We start from the raw sequence: 14,638 nt of genomic DNA, 5'->3' as shown, positions 1-14,638 counted from the left end.
AGAGAAACTACCGACATCTACAACAGGGAGTTATATGCGGTTATCCGCGCACTAGATGAGTGGAGGCACTACCTCATCGGCAGCCCATACCCAGTGACGATTCTCAGCGACCACAAGAACCTCACATATTGGAAACAAGCCAAAGACATGAACCGACGACAAGCACGCTGGGCGAGTAAACTGACCGAGTTTGACTTCCGCCTGGTACACGTTCCTGGTACCCAAATGGTGCAGAGTGATGCTCTCTCCCGCCGACCCGACCATAACGACGGCTCTAATGACAACACCGACGTTGTTATGCTCCCACCGGAAGTATGGGTCGCTGCCATCGACATCGACACCCGCAACACCATCCTTTCCTTTAAGGACGACCCAATAATGAAGGAAGGCCTCACTGCGGCGCGCACTGGAGGAACACCACGCACTGGAACAGACTGGTCCATCAATGATGACCTCCTCTTGTACCAGTATCGGGTCTATGTACCCCCAGATGAGTCTCTTCGCAAACATCTTGTCTCCCACTATCACGACCTCCCCTCCGCAGGACACCCCGGTGTTCAGAAAACCCTCCTCGGCTTGCGCCATGACTACTGGTGGCTGAGCATGGCCCAGTTTGTTGCCCGCTATGTTAACGGCTGTGGCATCTGCCAGCAAATGAAGGTTAACATGCATCCAGCCCGTCCGCCCATCACCCCCATTCGACCCCGCGCAAATGCCAAGCCCTTCAGCACATTTTCGTGCGATTACATCACCGACTTGCCACCGTCCAACGGCTTCGATTCAATTCTGGTCGTAGTGGACCACGACCTTATGAAGGGGGTAATTTTCATCCCATGCAACAAAACAATTGATGCTCTTGGGACGGCAGATGCAATGTACCGAGAGGTCTACAAGTGGTTTGGACTCCCAGACAAGATCATCAGTGACCGAGGACCGCAATTTGCGTCCAAAGTCTTCCAAGAACTTTGCAAAATGACTGGGGTTCAATCAGCCATGAGTACGGCATTCCATCCGCAAACCGATGGCGAGACAGAACGAGTAAACCAAGAGCTGGAGATCTACCTCCGCTGCTTCACTGCCAATGATCCGGATAAGTGGGCTGACCATCTTCACACTGCACAATTTGCTCACAACTCCCACGAGCATTCCACGACGAAGACGTCCCCATTCAAACTCATGATGGGATACGAACCTTGTGGAATACCCACCGCGCACCCCGGATCAAACACGCCGCAAGCGGCTTATCGCCTCAAGGACTTGCAAAACATCCGTGAGGAAGCACATGCGGCAATGGAGATGGTCCAGAATGTCCTGGCCAAGAGAGTAAAAAGGAAGGGGGGTTCCTTCCGTAAAGGTCAGCTGGTATGGCTAGACTCCCAGAACTTGAAGCTGCCGTACCCGTCCAGGAAACTAGCCCCGAGGCGAGAAGGGCCATTCAAAGTCCTAGACAAGATCGGAACGGTCGCGTACAAGCTAGACCTCCCTAGCACCTGGCGAGTCCACCCCGTTTTCCACGAATGGCTTCTATCTCCCTACTCAGAAACAGAGATCCATGGTCCGAACTACACGAGGCCACCTCCTGACCTTATCGAGGGCGAAGATAACTACGAAGTCGAAGCCATCATCGGACACCGAGAGAACAAGAGGATGCGACGCCGGGAATATTGCGTCAGGTGGAAGGGTTACTCAACAGCCGATGACTCATGGGAGCCCGAAGCGAACCTGACTGGGACGGCGGACGAAGTGTTGACAGAGTATAAGAACAGGAAGGACTTGAGCTGAAACAATAGCAGCTCTACCCAGTCGCTACATCCCCATTCGCATCAACATGTCTTCCACCCTCCCGTTCCTCGACCAGTTCAACGCCCCTTCAACCGAAGGCGGGAAAAGAATCTCAATCTACACCCCTAAGCACACCCATGTCGGTGACAGCGCTTTGCTGACGCTACTCCTCAGTAACCCCACCGACGTCTTCAATAAACTCAAAACCCACAACCCTGAGGCAACCAATGCCACCGACCGCGCTGCACTAGAGGCATATCTCTCCGCCTGCCGCGACTACGACGAGGCTGTCAAGGCAGCCGACGAGGCCATCGACCACCACAAACGGCTCCTACGCCAACAGGACGACCGTGTCCTCACCGAGCTCATTCGACTCGACAATCTGAAAGTTGCCCATCGCTTTCAACCGCTCCTACCGCGCAACATCCGGGCGCAACACAACAAGTTCATCCCGCGCGCCATCCCCAACGCGTACCTACCCCTACCCGCACCCCTACCGACGTCTGCCTTCAGACGGCCCCCGATCCCATCCCCTTTCCTCCAAGCAACGCCACGGAGCACTACTATCCCGGCTGACTGGCAACCCAACCCTGGGTGGTCCCCGAAGGGAAGTTGCAGGCGATGTGGATCGTCTCGACACTGGGTACGAGACTGTCCGGACGTACGATGCGCAGGATGCAGGAAAGAAGCCCCTGGACACCTGGAGCGGGAGTGCGGAACCAGACCGATGAAGCGACACGTATCCGCACCACCTGAAGAACCTGCGCGACGCGTGGGGGTGGTCATCGACAACGTGTTCCTCGAGGGAATCATCAATGAGGCGAAGGAGAGGAAGGAAAGAGAGAAGCAGACAAAGGCGGTACCCATTCCCCCACCGCGTAGCGCTAACCCCGAACCCCCGACCAGCCCCGTCGCGGGACCCTCACGTCTCCGTCCCGATACACCCGTCGTCTTTCGCAAAGTCGATCCCAAATGGACACCCGACACCACTCAATGGACGTGGGACAGCTCCTGGCCACGTCAAAAGCACCTCTCTGGTGAGGAATGGAAGAACTTGGGAAGAAACGCGCGCAACGAGTGGTTCGACGAAGAGGAGGACGACGGCATAGACTGGGAGTTGTATGGAGACAGTGAGCAGTAAGTAGTCGAATGGGACTTCGACTCTGGCAGGGGGGTAATGAAACATTTGTCTTTCCGTTCTATCTCTTGTACTACTAGCGCCCATACTGGTGCCTGTCTTAGCGCTCACCCGCAGGTTGAACATTATGTAGCTTACATAATGGGGTCCGTGCGCACTTCGTACTCGGCATTGTACCACTACGTTTCTTTCTTCACTAACACGACCACATAGACACGATGGCCCGTGCACAGTCGGTACTTGTATAAGTAGTTGTACCATTAGTCGGTCGAACCCTAAGTTCGACCTGGTTATTCATTCAAGTCTCTGCTCCTCTTCGCTTGGGGTAGTGGTCATTCTCGACTTCCTCGCTCGATCTTTAGGACGGCATACTGTCCATAAGTCCTCGCTTGTCGTCTATGAGTCAGGCATCGATATAGGAGTATAGACCATTGTATCAGCAATGCTACATAGTCTACAGTACAAGTACAAGTGTCCGGTGCACATTACAACATCAGAACTGAACTCGGGGGCGAAATTGTGTTTTTGAGAACCCTGATCCATCATTTCTGGACAAATCACTGATTTTTGACACCCTGGTCCAAAAAGATCCAAATTCCGGACATTTTGGCCTGAATCAGGTGGCAGCCTGATTTTTTCCGGACATATCAGGCCAAAAATCGGAAATTTCTGCCGTACAAGTCGACCAAAATTTGAGAAATCGGGATCAGGGTTCCCCCCCTATATTCGGGGGTCCTGATGGGCCTTGGGTTCGGGGGTCGAGGATCACACCTCGCCCTGGATGCCTGGTTTCGGGGGCATCTGGCACATAACCTGACCGCCGTCCGGGCCCCGTTTCGGGGGTTTGAGATGTAAGATTTTGGCTCCAGAGGCCCCCTTTTCGGGGGTTTCGGGATCAGAGCGGCTCTTGGGGGATTAGCCGGGGTCCTAGTGAAGGTGTAATGGCGTTGAATAACCAACCATCGATGTACCAATAAATGTCACATCTTGTTTTTATAATGTGAACCCGTGGCGCAGCGGTAGCGCGTGAGATTCCAGTCACGGGAAATCCTCAAGGTCATCCGTTCAATCCGGGTCGGGTTCAAGTGTTTTTCTTCAGGTGTTCCTTTTTTGCCAGTGCACATGATGTATGTCGTTACGAGTCATGAACATCACACTTGCAAACTCTAATACGTAAACTCCGTCCCGATTTTCATTAATTGCCTAGTAGTGAAAGTAAGCCCATTGTCCATTGGGTATGTATGTACGCGCAAATGCCATCAAAAATAAAGCTCGTAATGTAATGCAGGGAATGTCTACCATGGTGATGGCGACATCTTTCTACTGACACCCAGCTGTTCCGAATCAGTTATCACCTCGGTGTCCCGCACAACCTCCTTCGTGAGCATGATGCGCGTGTGTGAGGCCGTTGCGCGTGAGAGTCGTCTCGACCTGTGCACGAGGTCAGTAAGACGGGTTTCACAGCTAAGAAGAGAGTGCATGCTGGTTAAGGAAACAGCACTCACCGTGTTTGGTTGTAGGTGAGGCTTTGATGACTGACGGCTTCGAGCTCGACGGAGATGTGTGTCTCGATCTCATTACCGACCTCACTGATGTGATGACGGACGTTGAGCCTACATATAATGTTAGAATAGAGACGCACGACGGAAGGTATCCAGCACAACGTACACAGCGAGAAGCGAGTTGACATAGACTAGGCTCATGAGGATCGTAAGCGCATAGCACCACGTCTTCGGCGAGTTACTCACTTTTGCTGCCCGGGACGTGCCAGATCATCCAATAGAGCTTAGGTTGATGGAGTGTGCTGATGAACTGCAAGACATTGTTCGTCATGGGATGCACATTGCGCTAGCGTTCACAAGTCCCTTACCGTCGCAAAATGCGCCAGCTGGACCAAACTACGAGAGATTGGGTCTCGACAAAAAGTTTTAATATGCGAGATGTTGCTCACCCCGTGAATATACCGCGGTGGATGGCATAGACGATGAGCGTTGAGATCAAGGTCTCCGTCCTGATATTTCTGGTCAGTGAGGTGTCCCTGCGCATCGTAATCATGCGGTTTACCGCTTGAAGCCCGTCTTCGAGCCCCACAGGATAGCACACAGGGACAGGGTGATAATCATATCGGTTATAAACGCTGTGATGGTCTGTATGGAAGCAGGGACCTGGGCATGCAAACAGATCAAAAGGGGCCGAAGACAGAGGCGTGCACCGACTGACAGTAGCATCTATCACAGCTACCGTTGCGTCCGTATTGAGGTTGCTGACGGTATCAAGTACATCAGTACTCATGCATGCGGCTCGCAAGCAGAAAAGTTGTCAACTCACATCCGCTCAACGGATACTGGCGATCGAGTGGGAAGGTCAGCCAGGAGGACGATGAACAAGAAGTGACAGTACGAACCGACACCGCCCACTGGAGCACACGCATCAGTAGCGAAACCAGACAGTTCGTGATGCAAACGTACCAAATGAAACGAGAGACATTGCGAGCTGATGGAGGTGGTTAGAACTACTTGTGTTCGCAGGTTCTCGTCATACGCACCAGAGCCAACGAGTAGGGGGTTCGGTACCACCGGCCTGTGAGCACTGCGTATATCGTCCTGTTAGCATCGGGCAGGAACGAATACACTTGTACTAACATCGCCCGATGGTATGGATGAAATAGCTTCAGGAATATCAGCAATGCTTCTTCGCAACGGGGAGGACGGCTGACGTACATTTGCACGACCGCGATGGTTAACGCCTGTATATGTGTATGAGTAACTGACAGAGGGGTATTGTCGTTGGAAACATACGGCTAGGAAGAACTCCGCCTTGTGACATTGCTCCAGTCAAGCAATGTATTTCAAACAAAGCATTATATCGCTCACCGTGAACGTGCTACCATAACGAATTCATCAATCCGAACATTCGATGATACGGCGCTCATAGACGTACTTTGGGAGAATGGCAAGATTGACAGGGTTTCCGTGGTTCGTAACTAACCAGTACCACATAAACTGGTGCTGTAAGTCACGGTGGTTCACGGACACGTTAACAACAGCTACATACCGCCACATCCAATCCCGTTCTCGCTGTATCAAAGAGCCTGTTGATTGATCTAGATGGATGAAAACAAATGAAGAACATGGAATGCACTGACCATAATGAGGTCACCTGTCGTGAGTCAGATGCTCTCAGCAGGGCAGCAGGAATATGGCATATAGCAGCTGGACGCACCAGGATCTTCAAGAAAAGCTTATCCTTAGGATATTCCCTGAAATAAAACATTGTCTGTGCTAAGGAACAGCCATACAACCTGGACCACGCGTTTAGCTCTGAGCTGTCAAAGTGCGGTTGCTAGCTGAATGATATACGTACGTCACGGCAAAGAGGACTCCTACGAAGGCGCACCCCATCGTGTTATTCAGGTGAAGGTCTGTGCCCACCATGACTGAATCTGCAGACAGAACAACAAAGCTAGCTTTGGGAACGGTCGCCACCCATTAGAGTCGGGAAAAGAGCAGGTATATCCGATTTTGTCAGAGCAGCGGAGCGGAAAATTGAATGGGTGCATAAGGGATTGAGCCATGGTTGGCCTGGAGTGCGATCGGTGGCTCAGCCTTCTGCCTGATTCGATCACTAATACAGGCGTAATCGGGGTTTGAAATCCTACTGTACTCGTCTCACTTACAATTTGTCCAAACTTCTTGGTATTGTTCGCAATCCTTGGAGTCTAGTTGCGAGACCATAGGATGCAAGTGTGAGTAAGTAAATGAAGTGATACTTAGAATATCGAGCTTCTTATGGAACCTATTTCGGGGTATCAGTAGGATAAGTGAGTTGGTGTACCAGATCAGGTATCCTTTACTGCTCACTGTTTACATACTAAACCAACCCCTCACAGCAAACAATAATATATAGTAGACGTTGACATGACATGAAAGAACAAATGAAAATGGTTGGTGCCGTATAGGGAGGTGGCATGTGGCGTCTGGTGTTGTTCAGGGCCCAAAGCCCTACTTTGGGCCGCACTTTGGGCCACCGGGCCTGGCTTCATAGTCAATCCAGGCCTGCACACTAGGCTCTGTGGCCTCTTGGAGGTCTTTTGAGGACTTGTGTTGAGCTATATGCGCCTCAGCCAAGCAGGGTTCGGCGGGCTTGGGCCTCAAAGCCCGATTGTGAACATCACTAGTGGCGTCAGTTCTATTCTAGGATACAGTACTTAGCTGTGAGTACTGCCGTCAGATGAAGCCCGTCCTACCTCCTGAAGACAGCGGGAAGGTGCCTGAAATTGGTGCGAGGCCTCATACAACCCGGGCATTTTCCCAAGAGGGATGTCTGGACGATTTGGGCCGACTCTCAGGAAGGGTGGCTCAGACACTCTGGGCATATCCCGAACCCTGCCCGAGGGTTCAGTATACGCGTCAACGAGCACACATACAGAAAAGTAGAGTCCGCGCTCAAGTCCTTCGCCATGGTATATCTGGCTTATCGACGTGAGTCATTCTCATTCCATGTTCTGTACTATTTGACCACAGGTTCAGCCTGTATGACGTGCGAAAATAGTACGGTGGTCATGAACGCGTTTATAAGCGGTCTCAGTCGCAGAATGCCGCTACAGAATACAGGACGCTATAGCGATCCAAAGGTACCCGATGCCAGCATCAATCTCCGTCCTGCAAATGTATCTCGCGACCGGTAAGGGGTCGCTCCGACGTCGGCAGCCCACCAAATAGCAAATATTTATCTCGGCCCCATTGGTCAAGTGCGCCACTGTGTACATGACGTCACAGCTTGTCAAAGCGTATCCTTCCGACTCCCGTGGCTATGGAAACGAGGTCGGGTCGACCAATAGGACTTGCTGCCCCGGAAGTGGAGCGGAGACCAAGAGCGACGAGACGCTAAGTCGAGTGCCTTCGCAGCACCTCGCAACGCTTGCGCAGAAGTCAGGATGGTCAGGCAACCCCAGGCACAATGCCAAGGGTAGCGAATGCGGCATTGCCCGACAAGGGGGGAACCGTCCCTGCGACAATAAATATCTTGCAATATTGATAATTTAGGGCATTGGAGTTCGTCATCGTCTGCCCTATCGCGAAAATCAGTGGCTGGCGCGCAGTGCAGATGGCTAATAAGGCAATTACCTTGCGCATTATGCCCATAACGTGAGCTTCGTAAACTCGATTATTCCATCTTCAGTGTGATTTGCGACGAAAAGGGCACCCAGACGAGTTGCTATGCAGGATAGAAGACTGATGAGTACAAGATTAGACACAGAAAGCGAGGCCCATTTACCCTCGTCGACACCAGATTCCTTGCAAGGTGTCGTAACTAAACCGACAGATTGCAGTGCCGACATGACCTGCCCGTACGTGCCTCGGAAGAGAGATCCCGACCCCTGTTCGGGCAGAGAGTCGGTCGACTGTATACTACCATATGACGCCCGCGAGAGTTGGTGCACGCGTATCGGGTCTTCCTTCTCCCCTGCCGGGGACGAATCCATCCCCGCCGCCATCACGGCCTTCGCGATGCGGTGCTTCAGACGCAGGAGCCGACTGTTTGACAGCTTGTGGGGCGGGCGGTAACGGTGGGACGCGAAACGGATGTAGAGCCCCTTGCTCTCGTCGGAGTCTCCCTCTAGGCACTGCAACGTCTCGGACGATGCTGTCGCAGAGGAGCCGACGGTGTTGAGCAGCGTGGCGGTGCTCCCGCAGGTCGTGTAGGAAGGGTTAAGGCTCAGCGCAGGAGACACGGGGCGCGGGCGCGGGCGGAAGCCGACGTTGCCGAACTCGACGAGATATGGGATGCCCCAGGTGTTGAAACGAATCTCAGGCGCCATCGAGGATGCTAGAAGACGAGAGACCAATACCAGATTGGTGAGGAGAGTGGTTGTACAGAGAGGAGAGGGCAACGCAGGCGAATGCTAGAGCAAGCAAAGTCGCGGCGGAGAGCTTCATATTGCGGCGCGGCAGGATCCTTGCGGAGTGCACGTTGCAGAAGCGCACGAGAGGCCGAAGGAGTGAGACGAAGGGGGAAGCACCCTAGACCAATATCAACCGCCTACCGGACCGTATGGTATATATCAAGTTGCATACAGTGCTTCAGGCCAAAAACGAGGATAAGGGCCGCTGCATCAAGCTGAGCTGAATTGCAGTGATATGCTTGCGCGGTCACGGATCATGACGCTGTGCGAGTCGTAATAGGCCGTGTTGCGGACCTCACATTCAACACGTTGCGAGTCCCGAGGTAGTGTCTCCGCGGTTTCGATAGCACAGAAAGACAGAACATCGAACACGGCTCGCAAATAGTACATACCTATCCGTGACAGAGCACGCTGCATGTATTATTGATGCCTGTGTACTGAATGAAAGCATTTCGTGCATTTGGCGGCAGTCAGATAACCTATATGGGTTGGCCTGCAGTAAACTTCAAGAAGTTCCATTGGGAAGCAATGTCACTCCATATAAATGCGGTCCACTGTGCGGTAGTTGAAATGACATTGCGGCAATGCAGAAGAAGAGACACATGTTAGAACCGAATGAGGATGGTGAAGGCGACGGCGGAGAGAGCTCGGTATCGTCCGGTTTCCCACGTCTCGCAGCGCAACCCTAACCTCTGGTTAGGGGCAGAGTGTATCCGTCCAATACCAACGCTATCGCCGAGGCCTTCGAGGCCTTCGAGTCATCCACAAGCAATCAGGGCTAGTCGTTCCTTCTCCTAACTTGAATCCTTCAGTCTTGGAGACTTCAGAAATCAGTCGAAGCAGCTTTAGCAACAAGATGTCCTCCCCCACAACACCGTTTCAGCCCGCCAAAGAGGTCGTAATCTTGGGTGCAGGGGTGATTGGACTCACCGTCGCATACGTCTTATCTTCGAGCACACGCAGCAAGTACAACATAAAGGTCGTGGCTCGCGACATGCCAGATGATCTCGACTCACAGGCATTCGCGAGTCCTTGGGCGGTATGAGGAGGGTCAACTGACTGGGGTCGCATGCTGATGGATGCCGATCGGACGGCTCCAGGGAGCGAATTGGTCCCCCATTGGCGGCTTTGAAGAGAAAAAGCACAAGCGAGAGATCGTCACTTTGTGAGTTGATGTCACCGCGTGTATCCTACGTGTACTCGCTCAGTGACGGACGCAAAGCAACAAGTTCTGGAGCATGATACCCACCGGGATGGTCATGGCAAGTCTTTCGGCTCAGTCGCAGCACCTTTCACATTACTGACGTCAACCTGTACCTGACAGGCGCTGCCATCGTGTGTGTACTACCAGACAACCGACAATCTGCCCGATTTGTGGTATAAGGACCTCGTTCGAGACGTCAGTACCGCGCTCATGACTGTGACTGTGTGTCTGAACGTAAACATACCTGTTTATGTGCAATGTTCAGTTTCGCGTCATGGACCCGAGTGAGGTTCCGTCTGGCGCTCAAGGAGGTGTTTGCTTTACAACTATCTCCGTCAACCCTGAAGTATACCTGCCATGGCTCAAGGCGGAGCTGCGCGCACGCGGCGTCTCGTTCATTCGCAAGCGCGTGCAGAGCCTGAACGAAGCGGCTGCATTCGCAGGGGCGAACGGGATCCTGGTCAATGCAACAGCGCTCGGTAAGCCTCACTGCGTATGTGCAATATGCATCATGCGTCTGACTCGCGTTTTAGGTGCAAGATCATTGATCGGCGTGGAGGACACAAACGTCTTCCCGATTAGGGGACAGGTCATCATAGTAGACGCGCCCGGCGTCAAGGAGTTCGTCTCCTTCCCACTAGGCATGGCACAGCACCACGCGCCTTGTAGACCCTAAAGACTAAAGTGACCATTTGTGCAGGCACCGCATCAGTGGAAGGCGAGGCAACATACATTATCCCGCGTCCAGCGCCACTTGGACATGTTCTTTTAGGCGGGACGTTTCAGGAGGACAACTGGGACGTGTCGTTAGATATGGCGACGGCTCGGGGGATCCTTGAGCGCTGCACCGCGCTGATGCCTCAGCTTGCCAGCAAGGAGACACGCATCCTGAGTCACAATGTCGGGCTGCGGCCGGCACGCAGGGGCGGTGCGCGTCTAGAGGTAGAATGGGTGGACCTGTCGGAACAATACAGTCCGGCCTTGTCACCGACTAGCGCGAGTATTGGTCGCCGAGTCAAAGTCGTGCACGCATATGGCTTTGGGTGAGTAGTAACCACTGCACATACTCATTGGTATTCACGCCAACATGCAACAGACCTGCAGGGTACCAAAATTCTTGGGGGGCTGCAGAAGAGGTCGTCGAGCTCATCGAGAAGGATTAACAGCGTTCACAGCTCGAGAATTGCATAGTGTGTAGACTGGTTTGGAGACTTAGAGGTGGTGACCATGCCTGCGCAAACGAGATGAAGAATGCAGACAAGCTAACGGAACATTGAACCGAGGGATACAGTCTATGCCGGATACCACCTTCGATTAACGCGTTAACAACATCAAGTGCTGATCGAATACTTCAACGAGTTCGTTGCACGGACACTCTGCACTCTACTACTGTATCGCAACAACCACAATTTCAATAATTTTGCGATGGATGTGGCATCTCTATGGCGCTGCGGTCATCGTATAGTAGGATCAGCTCGATTTTGGCATATTAAATCATTCATGAGTAGAGAGCCTCGTTAGACGGTATCACGTTCCGCAAGTACGCGACGACATGATTGCGGCTTCCGCAATCCAACACTAGGAGCTCAGCCTTGCTCGACTCCTTGCGTGCGACACACAATCATGCTTCGCAAGGCAGTCGGTCTGCTACTTGCGGCGTCGTTTGTGACCGCGTTTCGCCTTGAACCTGGGGTTCAGCATGCATTCTCGACACATGTAGGTTCTAGCGGTCACACGGGAGGGGCTACCCCGGATGTTGTGGGCCAACCCAATCTCGCAACGCGTCTGGAAATGACCTCAGATCCGAACGCGACGTTGTTCTGCGCCCGCAAAGGGGACAAGTCGACCGCTGGATACGCTCACTTCACCAATGCCAATGGCGAAGAAGACAAGCATATGTTCTGGTGGTGTGTCACTGTCGCTCAACGTTTTAGACCGAAACTCGATGATTGCCTTGAAGGTGGTTTCACGCACGCAAGGACCCAGAGAATGCCCCTGTGGTCCTGATTTTTGGCGGTGGCCCTGGCAGCTCTGGGATGTTCATGCCGTTCAGTGGCGCCGGGTTCGCTGCCCCCTTTCGAGATGTTGATTTGATAGTGACGTCCCCTTAGACCCTGCCGTGTCACTGCAGGCGAGGACGGGGCCGGGGCTGCTGTTCCTGCAGAGTACTCCTGGACCGACGAGGTGAATGTACTTGCCATCGGTCATGTAAGCAATTCACTAGGAACGATGCAGGTGATCTCATTGATACTTCGAGTAGCCAGTGGGAGTGGGCCACTCATATGGGACTTCCAGCTCCTTGAGAAACAGTAGCGAGAGAGCTGCTTGGGATGTCGATGACTTTCTACAAGCCTTCTGGGTGTAAGGCTGCGTCTCTGTGCTCGCACTGCGTCTGTGCCTAAACCCGTCATAATACAGCAAATATCCTAGCCTCACAAAGTAGGTCATACATTCCCCGAGGACAGTGTGTATATACTCACGTATATTGTAGGGGTCTATTCATGATTCAGTCGGCATCGTATGGCGGGACATAGTACGCTGCCCACCTGGTTCTCTAAAATAATGCCATTGTTGAACATGCTACTAGCATTCCGAATATCGTGAACGTCATCCACTCCCGGAATCTCGCAGCAGCAGAGATCAGTACAAGCGCTCGTGTGGTCAAGTCGCCTGATGCTGCGAGTCCAGTCCCTTCACTTCATGATGCGGAAATGTCAATTGAACGATTTTCATTGCAGGTAATGATAGGCAACGGATGGAGCGATCCGCTTGGGAACTACAAGTCCGCATTTCAGCATCCTATGTTGACGTTCATACCGTGAATGAGACATGCATCCCAGGTGGTACGCACAAAGCAACTGCCACGACAATCCGATCGTTAATGGCACCGGATGCGACGTCGCCATCTCCGTCCTCCCCGAGTGTATGGACGCCGCACAGCTAGCGTACGAGCAGCCCTCGCTCGAAAACAAGCTGACAGCGTTTTAGACGTGCGATGTTGCCGTCGGTGCGATCTACGCTGCAGGGCTGACGGGACGGAATCCGTACCATGCAACGCAGGCCGTAAGTATTTTTATAATCGCTAGTTTCGCCTGCGTGCTATGTTCATGCTGGCGTCGTTTTACTCAGTGCAATATCGGGGAGGTATACGACTGTTTTCCCGAGATGGGCCGGCTCAACGATGTCATGCACTCGGACAAGATTCGCAGCTACGTCAGTTTTCCCTTTCCTCCCTTTCCAGGACACCAAGACAAATATCCGAACATTCATTGTCATAGATCAAAGTTCCTGACGAAGTGCACTTCGTCTATACCTCCGAAGACACATTCCATCGATTCTACACGAATGGTGATATGTACGGGATTTTATTCGGTCACTCAGAGTCCTTCTGAGGCATGATACTGACTGCTTGCGCATTGTGCGTTTTCATGTAGGGCTCAGCCGGCGTACCAACTTCTGACGCCCGCCATTAACGCTGGTCTGCGTGTCTTGGGTTCGTAAAATTCAGCCTTCTATATTCACAGCGTAACTTACATTCGATCTAGTATACAACGGAAACACGGATGGTGTCTGCAGCTGGCGGAGCAACGTATCCTGGGTTGGTCCATTTTCTAGCGAGCATCCCATCTGCTTGACTGGATAACCTCAATTTTCAAGATGAGACTGCTCAAGACTACCCATCAGGCGGCCTTCCGCACCGCTCCAGACATCGCCTGGCCCGGTGTCGGCTGGCTGCGCCAAGTGGGGTCGGGCGCTGGAGTGCTCACGTTTTTGAGCATAGATGATGCCGGTCACTGTGAGTAACCCGGTCTCATTGCTATCTAATGGGTCCTGATTGTTGTTCAGTCGTCGAGTGAGGACGCCTTTAGGGAGATTCTCGTCAAGTGGCTGCGCAACGAAACATTTGTAGATACCGATGCGGACTCGCTCTGAGGTTCTGCTCTCGCCTGCACCGATGTGTGCACATTTTCACAAATGGGATGTGCAGAGATCGCCGTGATTATCGAGAAAGGAGAAGTAATAAACATATGAGTGGCTATAATACATATGCGATAAATGTCCGAACTCGTGTGAAGTACAGCGGGTCGTCATCGTTGGGATGAAGTAGGTCGCGATGACACCGATCTGCTCGTCACAGCCGCCGTCGTTCCGTTCCTGATCTTGCCTAGCCATCCTCGTTTTGCGGTCTTAGTTGCTTCCGACTTAGACCGGGGACTGTTGGTGACATCAGCGATCGCTGGTGGCAAAGGTGCACTTGACAAAGGCGCCCCAGTGGTCGCCCTCCGAGAAGGCGACAGTTGCACTGATGAGGCATGAATTGGGTGGCTACGGACCGGAGTGAACCCGGTCTTCACTGGCTGCAACGCTCTCCGAGCGCGAGGCGTCACAGGCCCAGCGCTGGGGACACTGTCTACCGTAAAGCCTTGTGGTGGCACGCTATCGCAATCGTCAAAGTCATCCGGAGCACGCCGCTTTTGGCCCACGGAGGAAGACGACGAGCTTGCTAATGGCGGCTCTGCTTGTGGGACCGACGGTGGAGCTCGTTTGGGCTCCGGTGTGCGAGTCCTGAAGACTGATAGCTGTGGCGTTTTGCTCTCCGGGGTCTTCG

General features: G+C 52.9%; 4 protein-coding genes and 1 non-coding gene across 5 annotated transcripts; 4 read left to right on the top strand and 1 right to left on the bottom strand.

Annotated features, from left to right (window-relative positions):
• Positions 1-1,828: 1,828 nt before the first annotated feature.
• POSPLADRAFT_1130414 (hypothetical protein) lies at positions 1,829-3,120 on the top strand (the record flags this gene model as incomplete). The annotated part of the gene is made up of 2 exons (XM_024483952.1): positions 1,829-2,919; positions 3,054-3,120. The coding sequence occupies 2 exons, from the start codon at positions 1,829-1,831 to the stop codon at positions 3,118-3,120; spliced, it is 1,158 nt and encodes a 385-aa protein (XP_024343916.1).
• Positions 3,121-3,922: 802 nt separating this feature from the next.
• Positions 3,923-4,004, top strand: POSPLADRAFT_t16. The gene has a single exon. It is a non-coding gene; the product is annotated as a tRNA-Trp (tRNA).
• A 211-nt stretch (positions 4,005-4,215) lies between these two features.
• Positions 4,216-8,859, bottom strand: POSPLADRAFT_1128142 (hypothetical protein; the record flags this gene model as incomplete). Its single annotated transcript, XM_024483708.1, has 18 exons — positions 4,216-4,351; positions 4,426-4,533; positions 4,589-4,613; positions 4,669-4,732; positions 4,791-4,818; positions 4,872-4,931; positions 4,985-5,085; positions 5,466-5,523; positions 5,641-5,666; positions 5,794-5,803; positions 5,861-5,928; positions 6,143-6,179; positions 6,284-6,386; positions 7,178-7,287; positions 7,341-7,372; positions 7,870-7,991; positions 8,198-8,749; positions 8,772-8,859. 18 exons carry the CDS (start codon positions 8,857-8,859, stop codon positions 4,216-4,218), a joined length of 1,728 nt encoding a protein of 575 aa, XP_024343915.1.
• Positions 8,860-9,681: 822 nt separating this feature from the next.
• On the top strand, positions 9,682-11,437 carry POSPLADRAFT_1175870 (hypothetical protein; the record flags this gene model as incomplete). Its single annotated transcript, XM_024488383.1, has 8 exons — positions 9,682-9,864; positions 9,926-9,990; positions 10,048-10,087; positions 10,150-10,224; positions 10,295-10,508; positions 10,563-10,670; positions 10,730-11,072; positions 11,126-11,437. The coding sequence occupies 8 exons, from the start codon at positions 9,682-9,684 to the stop codon at positions 11,190-11,192; spliced, it is 1,095 nt and encodes a 364-aa protein (XP_024343914.1). The 3' UTR covers positions 11,193-11,437.
• Positions 11,438-11,652: 215 nt separating this feature from the next.
• Positions 11,653-13,962, top strand: POSPLADRAFT_1051273 (hypothetical protein; the record flags this gene model as incomplete). The annotated part of the gene is made up of 15 exons (XM_024480143.1): positions 11,653-11,936; positions 11,990-12,091; positions 12,141-12,237; positions 12,290-12,390; positions 12,448-12,468; positions 12,521-12,562; positions 12,617-12,767; positions 13,018-13,092; positions 13,159-13,242; positions 13,308-13,384; positions 13,464-13,522; positions 13,575-13,627; positions 13,687-13,770; positions 13,811-13,825; positions 13,876-13,962. The coding sequence occupies 15 exons, from the start codon at positions 11,653-11,655 to the stop codon at positions 13,960-13,962; spliced, it is 1,332 nt and encodes a 443-aa protein (XP_024343913.1).
• Between the last annotated feature and the right edge of the window lie 676 nt (positions 13,963-14,638).

Source organism: Postia placenta (genome assembly GCF_002117355.1).
Source record: "Postia placenta MAD-698-R-SB12 unplaced genomic scaffold POSPLAscaffold_1, whole genome shotgun sequence".
NCBI lineage: Eukaryota > Fungi > Basidiomycota > Agaricomycetes > Polyporales > Adustoporiaceae > Rhodonia > Rhodonia placenta.
Note: the sequence above shows the minus strand (reverse complement) of the source record. Positions and strands in the feature narration are given on the sequence as shown.